The sequence below is a fragment of the Cydia splendana genome, chromosome 2, assembly GCF_910591565.1.
Source record: "Cydia splendana chromosome 2, ilCydSple1.2, whole genome shotgun sequence".
In the NCBI taxonomy this organism is placed as follows: Eukaryota; Metazoa; Arthropoda; class Insecta; order Lepidoptera; family Tortricidae; genus Cydia; species Cydia splendana.
In genome coordinates, this window is record NC_085961.1 from 1,665,191 (window position 1) to 1,682,130 (window position 16,940).

General features: G+C 39.9%; 1 protein-coding gene across 1 annotated transcript in view; it reads left to right on the forward strand.

Annotated features, from left to right (window-relative positions):
* The window catches only part of LOC134801853 (protein madd-4), a 490,229-nt gene that overhangs the window by 377,522 nt on the left and 95,767 nt on the right, over positions 1 to 16,940 (forward strand). Inside the window, exon 5 of the mRNA XM_063774493.1 lies at positions 15,403 to 15,546. Coding sequence (XP_063630563.1) covers positions 15,403 to 15,546 — 144 coding nt within the window. The remainder of the gene's footprint in view (positions 1 to 15,402; positions 15,547 to 16,940) is intronic.

The following is a 16,940-nucleotide window of genomic DNA, read 5'->3' on the forward strand; positions in this document are numbered from 1 at the left end:
CTATTTTTTCTTCGCCTCCAAGTCCCATCTTCCTCTCTGATAGGCCCCAGAATCTTCCGCCAGATTTTCCTCTCCGCCACTAAGAGCTTGACACACGACTCCGCTGGCTTGGTTACCTGGAGAGGATGGGGGAGGATCGTGCTGTGAGAAGAGCGTATGTGGGGCACCCGGGTGGAAAACGTCCGTCGGGGCGGCCCAGATACCGCTGGAGTGACGAAGCCGAAAAAGACCTGTCCGCCCTCGGAATACCCAACTGGCGCGAAGTGGCGCAGAATAGGGCAGAGTGGCGCTCTCTTGTGTCAGAGGCCAAGATCCTCTTTGGGTCACTGACCCAGTGATGTACCTATGTATGTATCACCTGTACCGTGTCAACACTCAACTGACATATACGCTAACGTCTACGTAATTTACTTTCTATAAAATACGCTCGCACTAATATGTAAGTACGGGCAAGAGGCATAGAAAGTAAAGTAAGTTACTTAGACGTTAGCGTATTAAGTCAGTCTTGACTGTCAGTGACTCGTGGTAATACGTCCTACAACCTTCCTTCATCATGCAGGTAAAAAATCGGACAAGTGCGAGTCAGATTCTCCCACCGACGGTTCCGTACTTTTTAATATTTGTTGTTATAGCGGTAACAGAAATACATCATCTGTGAAATTTCAACTGTCTAGCTATCACGGTTAATGAGATTCAGCCTGGTGACAGAGCGACAGACGGACAGATGGACAGTGGAGTATAAGGGCCCGATTCGGATTTTGAAATAGACATCTATTAGACATCTTTTAGACATCACCAAGATACGATAACGATATGTTTAAGATCTAACCTGTCAAATTTGACATTTGCGCGATTCTGGAAATACTCTTGAACGATTTCAACAGGATATGACTTGGAGATCCAATTCACATCTAATAGATATAATTATTATCTTACTCTATCTAACGTAAAAGTGACATTGGTTGCCCGAATTGCGCTGCAAAAGAGAACTAGTTGATATCTAAACTATAACGTATCTAGAATGGATCTAGGACGTGTCGTCTCTTGTAAATATCTTGAAGTTCGAATACGGCAGTTAGTAATTGGGTCCCGTTTTTACCCTTTGTGTACGGAACCCTAAAAAGTGCAGGCTGTTCAATACAATTTGCAATGGTAAAATTCCAACGCCTGTCAAGAGTCGTCAGGATTCGTTACGTTACAGTGAGTGAGGTGAGCTTTAATTCCGCGCATACGCTACGTACCGACAACACGACTGACCATCGGGGAGCCTTATATCGATGTCATAAGGTTGAGTTTCAGTCAACAGTGGACGATAGCAGATACGAGAGAGCTTCTCTGTACAGAGAACTGCAAAATGCTGTTAGCGGATTAAGCTGCCTTTCCATGTCAACTCGTATAGCTCACACCTGTAATTCAGTACTATGGCGTATCCTACATCTTGGTCTGTGTTTCACCACGGTGACAATTGTCACCAGATAGAAGTGACAAATCGCCTACGGTTTATTGCTGGTTCAACTCATTGAGTAATTACTACTATAGAGAAGGGGTGTGTAATGTTTTTAATAACAACTATTTACGAATTTTCATTTTGCATAAATCGAATTGCATAAATTTGAAATGCAGAAATGATTATTTAGTATAAAAACAAAGTGAATAAGAACAAATTGCATAATTTCAGAAATAATAATAATTCAGTTGCATAGTAATGTATTTGCATAACAGGAAATCAGTATAATGATCACTTTGTATACTGTTTAATGCTCATAACGTTCTTTTTCCAAAAAAACCACGCACGCCTTCCAAATGAGAATGTGTAAGAGACAGACAAAATAATAATAATAATTCTGCCTATACACGCCCCACTGCTGGGCACAGGCCTCCTCTCATGATCGAGAGGGTAATAAAATGTGTACTATTATAAAATAAGTCGGTTCTGGCGCTTCGCCGGCCGCTTCCGCGGCACGCTCGCTTCGCTCGCTCGGCTCGCGCGCTTTAGGGTCCCAGTTCTACCTAACACTCCTCCTCGCTTCGCTCGTCGTCGTACCTAACGGCGACCTGCCTTAAGGTAGAATATGTAAGTTGTTTTATAGTTTATGTCATATTATATTATGTCACCCGATCATTCGTTAAAATATAGTTCTTCATTTTAATCATAATACTAACTGTATGTAATACGTGTATGTTACTTGTTATAACAAGTAAAATTATTCCTAATGATCGTTATAAAGAACGTTTTTATGATTATAGAACATTCTGTAATTTAATTATTATAACGAATAATATTATGGATTTTGTTTCTATACATTATGTTTATTATGAGTTTTAAAAATAGTTAAATGTAATTATGCTAAATGTTTGTATTAAAATTGAACGGCACCCATAGAGAAGCTATGCCAAACGATGAAATTGTCGCAATAACAATCTGTACCACGCGAACAAAACGTCGTAAGCGTCATAAGATTCATGGCGCTTACGCGTTTAGGTCGCAAGATCACGCTCCGCTTCTATGGTTTGTTGTCAAAACAACAACTTAGGCGCAAAATACTGGTTCTCTGTGCCGCTGCTATACGTGGTAATATAGTTAAATGGTTCAACTAGTAATAGGTTCCCTACTTAACGACCGAATTGCCAGGAAATTGTAACTGTTATAAAGAGGCGCCTGTAACACCCTCATTTTCCGCTTAAAAACTTTTATCAACATTACTTGCATCGTTAATATTAACTATTCACGTGTGCTCCACAAATAGACCCCGTGAACCAGAAAATTCGATAAAAGGTTCCCATTCTCACCGAGTGTTTCGAGCGCATGTATAAAGTATTTCGAGATTTGCGAGGCCTCTCACAAACTTCACATTACTTTTTCACTAACCATCCAATCCCCAACCTTATTGTTTTACAGTAAGGTTGGAATTATATCAGCAAGATATATTAAGATGGGAGAGTGCGAAAGACCCATAGATTTGCTTTTAACAGAAGCGGAGTCTTGTGATTTTTAAATTCGCGCGTTGCATTTTGTTTAGGTTTTTCGCTTGTTGAGAGTTTGATGTGTTTTTTTATGAATTTTGAAATGTAAAATGTAGGCGTGAATCTTACGGCTTAGCTATGATGGAAAACGTACGTTTGTTGTTTGAAAAGAACAATGAACATTTTCAACATTTACAATAAATAATTTAGAGGCTTGATTCTTTTTTTGACGTGAAACGTTAGGTGAACGTCTTTAAAAACCCGTAGTAGAGGTGCCGGACCAAAAACCAAGTGTAACGAAAAGTGTTATGGCTCGGAGGCTTATATCTCCATAACTATAATACCTATATGTATAGTTTTGACATCAGTGTATAGAGGAAAGTAGCCATTACTCGGAATTACATGTGCCGCTGACATAGATGGCGCCGATTCTACGCTAGAAACGACGCATTCGGAGCTAAAATGACCTCTATTTTCAGTGTTCATTTAGTAATGACTTATCAGCCCGTTGACCGATTTCGGTAAAATTGGTGTCATTTGATAGATCTTATTTTATTTTAATGAAATATGAGTAAAATAAAGCACGCGGAATTATAATAAGCTTCTAAAAAATAAAAATGTGACAGTTTTTACAGAATTTTTATCACTGCTCTTGTTTGAGGCCACCGTGTGCGAAAAAGAGGGCACAAAACTGGCGCAAAATACCTGAAGTAGTAAGATAAAGCAAAAACGGTTCTTTATATAGCACTTTTACCCTAGTAAAACATGCTAATATCCTCAAATAATGCATTAGAATCTATGGCGGCGCGGCGGCGCGAGTTAGTTTGATAGAACACATAGAACGTATGACGGCTGCTTTACAATCTCGAGTTCCTATTGCTAATTATTATCTTAGTTGGGTACTTTCTGATGTACCTATGGGAAAAACATATTTTAGAAAAGGTCACTTCTGTGGACAATACTATAAAAGGTAACGACTCTGGTACATATATACTTATCCCGTTTTTCTCATTTGAGTCTCAAGTACTGAAAAAAATTATTCCGCATGTAAAGGTGCTGCGTAAAAAATTGCTTTTAGATTCCCTTATATTTGCGATGGCTACAGGAGAGACACGAACGAGTTTGCTATAAAACGTGTATTGCCCGTATGAAATATCTATTCTCTTAATTTTGGGGTGTTATTTACAAATAAATAGTACTTACCTAATCGTTACATTCATTACTCCAAAATGAAATGATCATATAATTAAATAGGTGTGACGCTGTAATTAATTGTTTTAAAATTACCCATCAAATGCTGTATTCAAGTTCATTTAGATGCAGTGAATCATTATGACCCCAAATAATCTTTAGAGATAAAATTTAAGATATTACTCAAAATAATTATAATACATCAAGCATTCGCGAGATGCGCGACACTTCGGTATGGAAACACAAAGCAATAGTACAATGTCTAACTAAATGCGAAGGCCGAAGGCTAAGCTCTGCGTAGGACCGATTCGAAGGTCCGAAGCGTCCGACAGACGCGCGCCACCCGTAACTTTTCCAAGTATTTTAAAGTACAAGTATCTAAATCGCATGATCCAAAGGCTGAAGTCGCGTAGGGCCGAAGGCCCGAAGCATCCAGGAGGTCAGTTCTATACACAGGTCAATAGTACAAGTGTCTAAATGCGAAGGCCGAAGGCCGAGCTCCGCGTAGGGCCGAAGGCCTGAAGCGTCCAGGATGTCAGTGGTTAAACACAGAACTGACAGCCTGGACGCTTCGGGCGTACGGCCCTACGTGGAGCTCGGCCTTCGGCCCTCGCACTTAGACACTTATACTATTGTTATGTGTTTAAGCACTAACATCCTGGACGCCACGGGTCTTCGACCCTATGCGGAGCTAGGCCTTCGGCCTTCGCATTTAGACACTTGTACTATTGTTCTGTGTTTAAGCACTAACATCCTGGACGCTTCTGGCCTTCGGCCCTACGCGGAGCTCGGCCTTCGGCCTTCGCATTTAAACACTTGTACTATTGCTCTGTGCTAAAGCACTGAGATCCTGGACGCTACGGGCCTTCGGCACTACGCGGAGCTCAGCCTTCGGCCTTCGCATTTAGACACTTGTACTATTATTATGTGTTTAAGCACTAACATCCTGGACACTTCGGGCCTTCGGCCCTACGCGGAGCTCGGCCTTCGGCCTTCGCATTTAGACACTTGTACTATTGTTCTGTGCTAAAGCACTGACATCCTGGACGCTTCGGGCCTTCGGCCCTACGCGGAGCTCGGCCTTCGGCCTTCGCATTTAGACACTTGTGCTATTGTTCTGTGCTAAAGCACTGACGTCTTGGACGCTTCGGGCCTTCGGCCCTACGCGGAGCTCGGCCTTCGGCCTTCGCATTTAAACACTTGTACTATTGTTCTGTGTTCAAGCCCTAACATCCTGGACGCTTCGGGCTTTCGGCCCTACGCGGAGCTCGGCCTTCGGCCTTCGCATTTAGAAACTTGTACTATTGCCCTGTGCTAAAGAACTGACATTCTGGACGCTTCGGGCCTTTGGCCCTACGCTGAGCTCGGCCTTCGGCCTTCGCATTTAGACACTTATACTATTATTATGTGTTTAAGCACTAACATCCTGGACGCATCGGGCCTTCGGCCCTACGCGGAGCTCGGCCTTCGGCCTTCGCATTTAGACACTTGTACTATTGTTCTGTGCTAAAGCACCGATAACCTGGACGCTTCGGGCCTTCGGCCCTACGCGGAGCTCGGCCTTCGGCCTTCGCATTTAGACACTTGTACTATTGTTCTGTGCTAAAACACTGACATCCTGGACGCTTCGGGCCTTCGGCCCTACGCGGAGCTCGGCCTTCGGCCTTCGCATTTAGACACTTGTACTATTGTTCTGTGCTAAAGCACTGACATCCTGGACGCTTCAGGCCTTCGGCCCTACGCGGAGCTCGGCCTTCGGCTTTCGCATTTGGACACTTGTGCTATTGTTCTGTGCTAAAGAACTGACGTCTTGGACGCTTCGGGCCTTCGGCCCTACGCGGAGCTCGGCGTTCGGCCTTCGCATTTAAACACTTGTACTATTGTTCTGTGTTTAAGCCCTAACATCCTGGACGCTTCGGGCTTTCGGCCCTACGCGGTGCTCGGCCTTCGGCCTTCGCATTTAGAAACTTGTACTATTGCCCTGTGCAAGAACTGACATTCCGGACGCTTGGGGCCTTCGGCCCTACGCGGAGCTCGGCCTTCGGCCTTCGCATTTAGTAACTTGTACTATTGCCCTGTGCTAAAGAACTGACATTCTGGATGCTTCGGGCCTTCGGCCCTACGCGGAGCTCGGCCTTCGGCCTTCGCATTTAGACACTTGTACTATTGTCCTGTGCTAAAGCACTAACATCCTTTACGCTTCGGGCCTTCGGCCCTACGCGGAGCTCGGCCTTCGGTCTTCGCATTTAGACACTTGTACTATTGTTCTGTGCTAAAGCACTGACATCCTGGACGCTTCGGGCCTTCGGCCCTACGCGGAGCTCGGCCTTCGGCCTTCGCATTTAGGCACTTGTGCTATTGTTCTGTGCTAAAGCACTGACGTCTTGGACGCTTCGGGCCTTTGGCCCTACGCGGAGCTCGGCCTTCGGCCTTCGCATTTAAACACTTGTACTATTGTTCTTTGTTTAAGCAGTAACACCAGACACTTAATTAATTAACATTTAATAATTAATTTTGCATGTATAACTGGCCTTAGGATTTATAGTTTATGATAGTTCATTACTTTGTAAGTGGGTAGTTTTTGCACAGTGTAGTTTTTCCTCAGTCACCCGTTGACCACGAACGCTGTAAAGGGTTCGAAACAAAGAATATAATTGGTTCGAAACGTCGGGTTGTAGGTAGTATGAATTCAATATACGCAATATAAACCCTTTCAATAGTTTTATTTCAGACACTTACAAATCACGATTAATATAAATCTACTTTCTCAGCCTAAACACCTAAAACCAAAATACTGATTCTCGTCCTCAGCACTCTCCGCGCGTAGGTACCCACAGACCAAATAGTTAGGGAGGCGAGGTAGCTAAATGGCGTAATTCAACGGCGCCGTCGAGACCTATCAAAATCGAAAGATAAAATAATTTCGAAAAGAAAAGCTCGTATGGCAAAAACCATTTTAGCGGTGGGTTTGGCGTGTACGGTTTTTCAAAAATGTTAAAAAAAACAGTTACTTGGGCATTCTCGAGCGCGTCAGATATTCATACTACGTATGCCCCGAGTGCCTCTGATAACAACGGTATACTAATCTGCCGGTTTGCGTGGTGGGGGTAGGCATATAAAGTAGTCAAAAATGCAAAAAAAAAAAATTTACTCTAGCGCGTCAGATTTTTGGAAGGGGTGTTAAGTAGGCCCCAAGGAAGCTTCCTTTAAAAAAACTGACGATTTCGGCGTGACGATAAGTTACGATGAATTTTTGAAAATGCAAAAAAAAAAAGTTTTTTGAAATACTCGAGCGCGTCAGATTTTCATAGGGGAGGTTTATCTCGGTATCCTGAAAGCATATTTTTTTAATCTGACAAAAATGTTGGTGGGTTCTCTTAATCTGACCGAAAAAGGTTTTTTGGTTTCTTTTTTTTCCTTTCTTTCTCCTTGATAAAACGGGGAATTTAAGAATGACAATAAAATTACCTTTTTTGTTTATTTAAACTTTTTTTTTGTAAAATGTATCGTTCGCGACTTATATGCCGCAACGCGTTCTTAGGAAGACGAAATGGCTCCTCCACACTTCCGGTCATGCGGAAACCGGCAGATTTTGTATTTTTAGTAAGTTTTAGATTATATTCTTCAAAATAAAAAATAAAAAAATCGCGCTCGAGAATGCCGGATTAACGTTTTTTTTTTACAAGTTCGCGACCCTATAACTCGGCGGCGTCAAGGACTTATCGTCAGATTAGTTAAATTTAGTCTTTAAACACTAAAATCAACCCCCAATATCTTAATCTGAGGCGCTCGAGTATTTCAGACTATCCATTTTTTTTTACTAATCTGATCGTCTATCCTAGGCGCGCGTCACTACATATAGAGCTAAATACTTTACAAGGTTGTTCTATTAGGTCTAAGGTATCTCTCATATCTTAAACTGCCACGCTCGAGTATTGCCGAAAATTCCCCTATTCGCCTCCCTGGTCTCTACAAATAAGATCGTGTCAGATATTTTTGCGGCCTTCGTTGTGTTATATATTATTACAGGTGACTGTACAGTAGAGTTCATAAATATGTATACATTTTTTCACCTTATTGCAATGGGTTAAGGTGAAGAAATGTATACATATTTATGCACTCGACGGTACCTACTCGTACTCGGTGGGACGTGACCTGAAACGTTTTCCCGGCAAATTACTTGCCCAGTTTTGATTGATGTTTCATTAACGCCGTGATTCCAGCTGGAACAAGGTCACAACAGATGTAAAGAGAATAGATACATCAACTTTTCCTAATATCACAAATAATGAAACCGGCGAATGCGAGTCGGACTCGCCCACCGAGGGTTCCGTACTTTTTAGTATTTGTTATTATGAAAATTTCAACTGTCTAGCTATCACGGTTCATGAGATAAACAACAAACAAACAAAATTTACTTTATTCATGTAGGCCTAGCAACAAGCTCTTATGAATCGTAATTAATCTTAATCTAATTATCAGAGCAATTTATTGATGTTAATATTATTCCATAATAAAATTGGATTATTATACATATCAAATTTAACACTAAAAATTTCACAAAAGGATCGTCAAACATTAAAAAGATTGTATAAAAAAATACTAGTCTAGAATTTCTAGAATAAAATCTAAATGTCAAAAAAAAAGCATAAGTAACAAAAGAAGTAGATAGTATTACATCGGAATATCCATTTCCTCATCAATAATCAAATATACCTAATAAATAAATAATCATTTCGAATAACAATTAATCCCACGTTGTAATATCATTCATGTAGTCTTGTGTGGTATAATAAGCTTTAGAAATAAGTTTACGCTTTACATAATTCTTAAATTTATTAATAGATAATTCAGTAATATGGTTTGGAAGTTTATTATAAAATCTTACACAATTACCCATGAATGATTTTTTAATTTTATGGAGCCGAGTGAAGGGCACTGCGAGCTTATGTTTATTTCTAGTATTAATATTATGAATTTCACAATTTTTCCTAAAATTTACAATATTTTTATGTACATACAGAATATTGTCATAAATGTATTGACAGTGCACTGTCATTATGTCAATTTCCTTAAATTTATCTCTAAGTGAGTCTCTATGGTTCATTTTGTATATTGCTCGAATAGCCCTCTTCTGCAGAACAAAAATGGTATTTATCTCTGAAGCACCGCCCCACAGTAAAATACCATATGCCATAATGCTATGGAAGTAACTAAAATATACTAATCGAGCTGTTTTCACATCAGTTAACTGACGGATTTTGCTCACTGCAAAAGCTGCAGAGCTCAGTCTATTCGAAAGAGTAGCAATATGGGGACCCCACTGGAGTTTAGAATCTAAAGTTATACCAAGAAAAACTGTACTATCAACTAATTCCAATTCCTCATCCTTCACAATTACACTTGTTTGCACATGCCTTACGTTACTACTAGTGACAAACTTAATACATTTAGTCTTTTTCTCATTTAACAGTAAATTATTAACATTGAACCAATTTACTACTTTTGAAATAGCATTGTTTACATCATTGTAAGCTTGTTGCTGTCGTTTGACTTTGAAAATAAGTGAGGTGTCGTCTGCAAACAATACTATATCATGGTGGGTCTTAACAAGGAATGGCAAGTCATTTATGTAGATAAGGAACAGGAAAGGCCCCAATATTGACCCCTGTGGTACACCCATAGAGACCAATGACCCAGGTGATCGCTGTCCATTCACATCGACCCTTTGTATTCTACCATTTAAGTAGGACTTAAGTAAATTCAGTGCCGATCCTCTAACTCCGTAATAATAAAGTTTCCTGATTAATGTTTCATGACAAACCGATCGAGTATGCAACCGATACAGCCTGGTGACAGACAGACGGACAGATGGACAGTATGGAGTCTTAGTAATAGGGTCCGGTAATAGGGGAAAGGGTTTTACCCTTTGGGTACGGAACCCTAAGGGTGAGTATCGTAATTGACCGACCGTTAGCGAAGGTCTCCGATCCAGCGTTGGCAAAAATGCTTTCGTATTATGTCGGTATCTTCTCCTCTACAAGTCAATTTTTTTTGACGATTCAGTTCTTGGTTTTTTTTTTAAATGGCGGAGACATGGGGGACATGAGGTCTACAGCTCAGCAAGCCACTAGTTTTAGAAATATCATAATCACTACACCTTATAAAACAAAGTCCACCGCCGCGTCTGTCTGTGTGTAGGTATGTTTGTTCGCGATAAACTCAAAAATTACTGAACCGATTTTCATGCGGTTTTCATTTATCAATAGAGTGATTTTTGAAGAAGGGTAAGGTGTATAATTTGTTAAGGTTTTGTGTTTTGTGTAACCCGTGAAAAGCCGGGGCGGGTTCCTAGTAATATATAGGCATTTGCACTTAAGAGGGTTATTTCTACTCAGAATCACGAGGACTATCGATTTAAAAAGAAAAAAATGTGTCCCAAAAAAAATTTCAGTTTTGTACCGTATTTTCACAAACATTTTGTCATATTCATCATATTCATCATATTTTTTTTTAATACAAGTTGAAATCGTTTAATATATATTGTAATTTTGTATGAACCGTTACAAATCTGACACCCAAAATTTGTATGAAAAACTGGGGACACTTTTTTGTCTCATTCAATAGTACTCGTGATTCTGAGTCTAAATACCCAAAAGTTGATGGTTTTTCGAAAAAAAGTTAATGGTACCATTTTTTCTGAAAACTCCAATATATTATTAAGCATTTAACTGTTAAGGGGCCCACTGATTAACAGTCCGCCGGACGGTAACGGCCTGTCAGAACAAAATTTTGCCAGCTCCGAACAACTGACAGGCCGATACCGTCCGGCGGACTGTTAATCAGTGGGCCCCTTTATGTTATGAATGTAAATACTTAAGCAAAATATTAAGTACAGTCGCCATCAGATATATCGGAGCGGCCAAGGTGCTCACAAATATCGGAACACGCCTCTATTGTCAGGGCGTTAGAGCGCGTGTTCAGATATTGTGAACACCTTGGCCGCTCCGATATATCTGATGGCGACTGTACATTACCTATTTGAGAGGTATTCATACTGGGTAAACAATATGTATTCTGAAAAGGCGACTGGGAAGTGAGATAGTGAACAATGGCGGCTTAGAGCGCGGCTAAGCTTTATTATAAAGTAAATTAATTCTGTGACAAAAGTACGAGTTTGCAGGCACATTTCTAAAACACTTCGTTTCTTGCATGAAAATTGTTTTTACTCTGGTGCTCCATTACGAAACCCTGTGCTAAAATAAACACATTACGTGACTATGTCGAAAATTTAAAAGGCGATATGTACCTACTGTAAAACGTTCTACGACACACGTGCGAATATGTAATTCACAAAATTTCCTATTTTTCGCACTTGTAACTTTCATCACCGAAAAGAGTGAAAAAATTCAAATTTAAGAAGAAATATAATTGTATTCGTAAACACAAGTACAAACGAAGCAAAATACAATATAAAAGAGCTAGTCAAAGTTTTGTGTGTTTCTTAAACTCGCCCCTAATTTTTTAAGTAAAAACGTCTTTAGCGGCGCTGTGCACTTTTGAGGTGGGGAAAAAATGATAAACTCGAGACAGCGTAAGGCGTAAGGCGTAATGCGTAAGGCGTAAGGCGTAAGGCGTAAGGCGTAAGGCGTAAGGCGTAAGGCGTAAGGCGTAAGGCCTAACCCTCTCTTTCTACCGCGCGGCGAAAATGTATGCCTGAGCCTGCTGTTTCGTTTAGGCGGCGCAGGGCGCTTGCGTGACGTCACGTGTGACGGATAGTGTCATTGTATTTTTCTTTTTTTGATTTAAATATTACCATCTAGTGAGTTTCCCTCAAACTGGTATTAATATAACTGTAGTACTCACAGTGATGTGCTTAGGGGTTTCAAGTAATGCGACGAAATAACGCTAGATGACGTTAACCTCAATTATACATAGTGCTGCAGATATTTTGCGTAACAATATCGTTGAGTTTTCACTTCTGCCGGCACTCCCGGAGTGCAACCCGTTGTTTTTTTTTGTATTATAATTTCTAGCAACAATAAGATGTACTTGACAGTATGTTACTTGAATGTTAATTAATTCCAAATTTCATGTTATTCAGAATGTCGTTATAATATGAGAGCGTAAATGGCGGCGGCTAAGTTCGTATGACTCTTAACCCATGGAGCGCCCTACACAGACACGTGTGCTGGTAACTAGTATAGGAGTTCCATACTACGGTAATTCTGGGGCGCTCCAGGGGTTAATCATTGGAATATTATTAGTATTATTACTATATAAAAGCCATACTTACCTAACAATGAAATCGTCGCAATCGCAACCTGTAAGTACCACGCGAACAAAACGTCGTAAGCGGCGTAAAATTCATGGCGCTTACTAGTTTAGGTCGCGAGATTCAAATAGTGAATAGAATCAGGCGTTACGTTGCGGAAATCCATACTAATTAAAACCAAAATATTACTTTGCTAAACCGCAAAAAAAAAAAAAAAATATTGCTTTGCTTTGGTGGGAGGGTAGGAATATTAATTGCATGTAAAAATACGCAAGTAAGTATAACGGGCTAGCACTCATTGACTAGCACGTTATCTTTTCGCGGATTAGCAAAGTAATATTTTGGTTTTAATTCGCGAGATTCCCGCTCCGCTTCTATGGTTTGTTGTCAAAACAACATCAACTGATGGTGCAAAATACTGGTTCTGCATGCCTGCATGGTTCTATACGTTAGTAATAATAGTTCAATGCTCTTAATACGGTCCATCTTATAGTTCGAGGGTCACCCTTTGATCAAGTAATTCATAACAATATTAATGTAATAAAATAAACTAGTCGGCTTTCAAAGGATTAAAAGATTTTTTCCGTATACTTGTTTTCTTGTTTTGCACGAAACGTCAAACGCCAGGCAATCTGCAAAATAAACAAATCGTACATCCGTCAACTGTTCCGATTTATCAAACGTACGATAGAAATGGAATATTTTCAGTTTTTGTCGACGGAAAGTGCATCGGAGAATCCTTTTAAGCAGATAACATGTTTTCACGTTTACATTTTTTTAATTTTCTTTGAGTATCGCTCCTTTGAAACGTGCATTGGGAGTATTTGTTGCATTCGATGCTTTTCTGTTTGTTTTAAACGATTCAAAATGAAATGAAACTGTTTTGGTTTATTCTAATTAACGAAACTCCTTTTAGACAGCGTTTCCACCAGAGATATGTGAGGATGCGTAGCGACGGAAGTGTTTGTCATGAACCAATAGAAACACTTCTTATACCTATTCTCGCTCAGCTCAATTCGTGCTTATTAAAATGCATTAAGGTGAAAAATATTTACATATTTATGACTCCGCTGAGCTGTATGAATTGGTGTCACAGGGTTTTGTCGTTTTATAACAGAATACTGCTTTGTTGAAAAGTCATGTACTGTACTCTGAATAGTAGAATTAATCTTAAACGCACGTATGAAGTTTATTTATTTATTTATTTAAAAATTTAAATCAGGCAACAAGGCCCATATTACAAATACTTACCTTACAGACTAACATACATATGTATTTTATAAACTTAAAACTAAACACTATTTATATATACGACAAAACGGCGTGGCTCCGTTGCATCGGCTGGTCTTGTGTCGGATTCGGCAGTTTGCCCCGGAACCTCCAAAACACGACACCTTTCGGCCAGAATTTCGACCTTTCGGTTTATGTTGCGGCAGCTATTGGTGCTACGTCAGTGGCTCCACCGTTGTTATTTGTCACTCGCAGACGCTTTTCTCATTAAGCTTGTTGTGAGTGTTAGGTGTCAAGGAAATATTAAGATAAAAAATCCCTTAGTACTTATTCGTTTTTTTTTGCCGTGCTTTCAAGGTCAAAAATATTGTTTGTTAGATTGTTTACCTTATTTTAATGGATTGGGGTGAAAAACTCTCTGCTTTGCCTTAAGGTTGACTGGTAGAGAATGCTTTTTGGCATTAATTCCGCCTTTTGTACGATAAGTTAAATTTTGTGCTATAATGTTTAAATAAATAAATAAAAACTACATACATGCATTAAATATTTATGACCTTGATTTTACGCATTGATTGTACGTATGAAATTATACCGAATAAAAAATGTAAAAGCCTCACGGCCTGATTCGACGTTTAAGATAAGTCAAAAATTTGCTAAATGGATCGGATATATGTCAGTGTCCAAAGTGTCGTTTTTGTTTGAAGAAACGTCATCCGTGTCGTCCGATCCATATCGTATCTTTAGCAAATTTTTGAAGTATCTTAAACTTCGAATCAGGCCGTATGTAGTAAAATGTACCCAAATCGTTAAGAATATCGTCCACAGGAAAGACGCTTCTTATCCGGAACGCCCGGGTATTATTATTAAACTCAATAATATCCGCTTTTTCTGAAAGTCATATAACTCTAAAAATGCCCGAGGTGAATGCCTGAAGGAAAGCAGTGCAACGTTTCTTTGTTGTATTGTGTAGCAAAATGCAATGCTTTCATTGGCAAACCGCTACATGTGCTACGCTGTTATGTTGTCCGTAGCAGAGTTTTCTTACTACGAACAATTGTTGCTACGTACGGGCCACTACGAGTTTTAGTTAAAATCAGTGTAAAATAATAAAAATACTGATCTGTCAGTGTCGAAAGGGACATTTATTCAACCAAAAACGTTACTTTTGACACTGACAGCTGAGTATCGTATCTGAATCAGATCGTATATATTAAAAAAAACCGGCCAAGTGCAAGTTGGACTCGCGCACGAAGGGTTCCGTACCATACCATGACGCATAAACGGCAAAAATCATGAGAGCCCAACTTAATATTTTTTTTTTGTATTTGTTGTTATAGCGGCAACAGAAAAACATCATCTGTGAAAATTTCAACTGTCTAGCTATCACGGATCATGAGTTACAGCCAGACAGACTACTACTAAAAATAGGACGGACAGACAGACAGACGGACAGCGGAGTCTTAGTAATAGGGTCCCGTTTTTAACCTTTGGGTACGGAACTCTAAAAAAAAACTAAAACTCGAATTGGCCCGGCGAAAAAGCTTAGACGGTCTTAACGGGCCCTCTGATTAACAGTCCGCCGGACGGTATCAGCCTGTCAGTTGTTCGGAACTGTCAAAATTTTGTTCTAACTGACAGGCCGATACCGTCCGGCGGACTGTTAATCAGTGGGCCCCTACCTGATAGATGGTCTTCCCACATTAACCTTAATTTCACTATGCGTATTATTTCATCTTCCCCAGGACCGCGGAGGCTGGTCGCAATGGAGCGAATGGTCGCTCTGCTCGCGAACGTGCGACGGCGGCGTGTCGCGACAGCTGCGAACATGTTCGTCGCCGGTCGGCTGTCGCGGCGAGCCCGTGCGGTACAAGATTTGCAATATGCAGGTGAGTTACTGCCCGATTCGAACTTTAAGATACGTCAAATATTACGTCTAGATATGATATGGATTAGATATGTCAGTGTCAAAAGTTATGTTTTTGTTTGAAGAAACGTTATACTGTAGGCCTAGCATATGATTGGCGCGACAGTATCCTTCGGCGAGATAGACTACCAGTCTTTTCCGAACTATGTTAATTAAAGTGGGACAAGTACTCTATCCCAGTTCCTCCACGAAACCTATCAAGGTTTTAGGTTGCCAACTGACTCCTATAGTGTGCACGGAGACCCTTGGTGAGCATCTGAGTATCCATTTTTTAAAGGAAAATCGACGTGAAATAAGAAACGTGCAAGCGCGGCCTTGTTGAATACCTTTGTAGGTATGACCGCGGAGGCTGCACCCAATGTAAAGTAACGAAATGTGGGAGTGCCACTCTAAAAATTATATTTTCATATGAATTCACAGTGGCACTACCAGATTCTGTAGTATAGTATGATAACGATGTAGCACAAACGCGATACAAACGGAACACGGCGGTCGCAATCAAACTGTTGCCGTGGCGGTAATTGGTTGTCGGGGCACTGGCGGACAAACGAAGATGGATACCTACCGTAAAATCACCCGACTATAGTCCAGTACCACAACTATGGGCCCGATTCGGATTTTGAAATAGACATCTATTAGACATCTTTAATTTTAGACATCACCGAGATACGATAACGATATGTTTAAGATGTAACCTGTCAAATTTGACATTTGCGCAATTCTGGAGATACTGTTGAACGATTTCCACAGGATATGATTTAGAGATCCAATTCACATCTAATAGATATCTTACTCTATCTAACGTAAAAGTGACATTGGTTGCCCGAATTGCACTGCAAAAGAGAACTAGTTGATATCTAAACTATAACGTATCTAGAATGGATCTAGTACGTGTCGTCTCTTGTGAATATCTTGAAGTTCGAATACGGCAGAATGGTCCACAATTTCAAAATGTAACTAAGTTAAAGCCCCAGTGTTTTTTTTAATTTATCTTAATTTTCTTTTCATTTTTTTATAGACATCTTGCTACAGTAATATAACATTCGAATAATAGTCACCTGAACACAGATATTAGAATTAATTTTGGACTATCGGGGGGTGGTTTTACGCAACTGATACAATACAATACAACAATACAAATACCTACAATACAATACAACAATACAAGTACTTTATTGCACACCTCAATAACAGAAAACGGAAATACAAGCAGAGCTAAACAACAGGAGGCATTGTACAAGATGTGGATAAAATATGATGTTTTGAACTAAGTTAGTCATTAGTGGTAATTTTGCAACAGCATCGTTATTAAAAGACGCTCTTGATACTCGAAACGTGATGAAAAGAATGCAATGC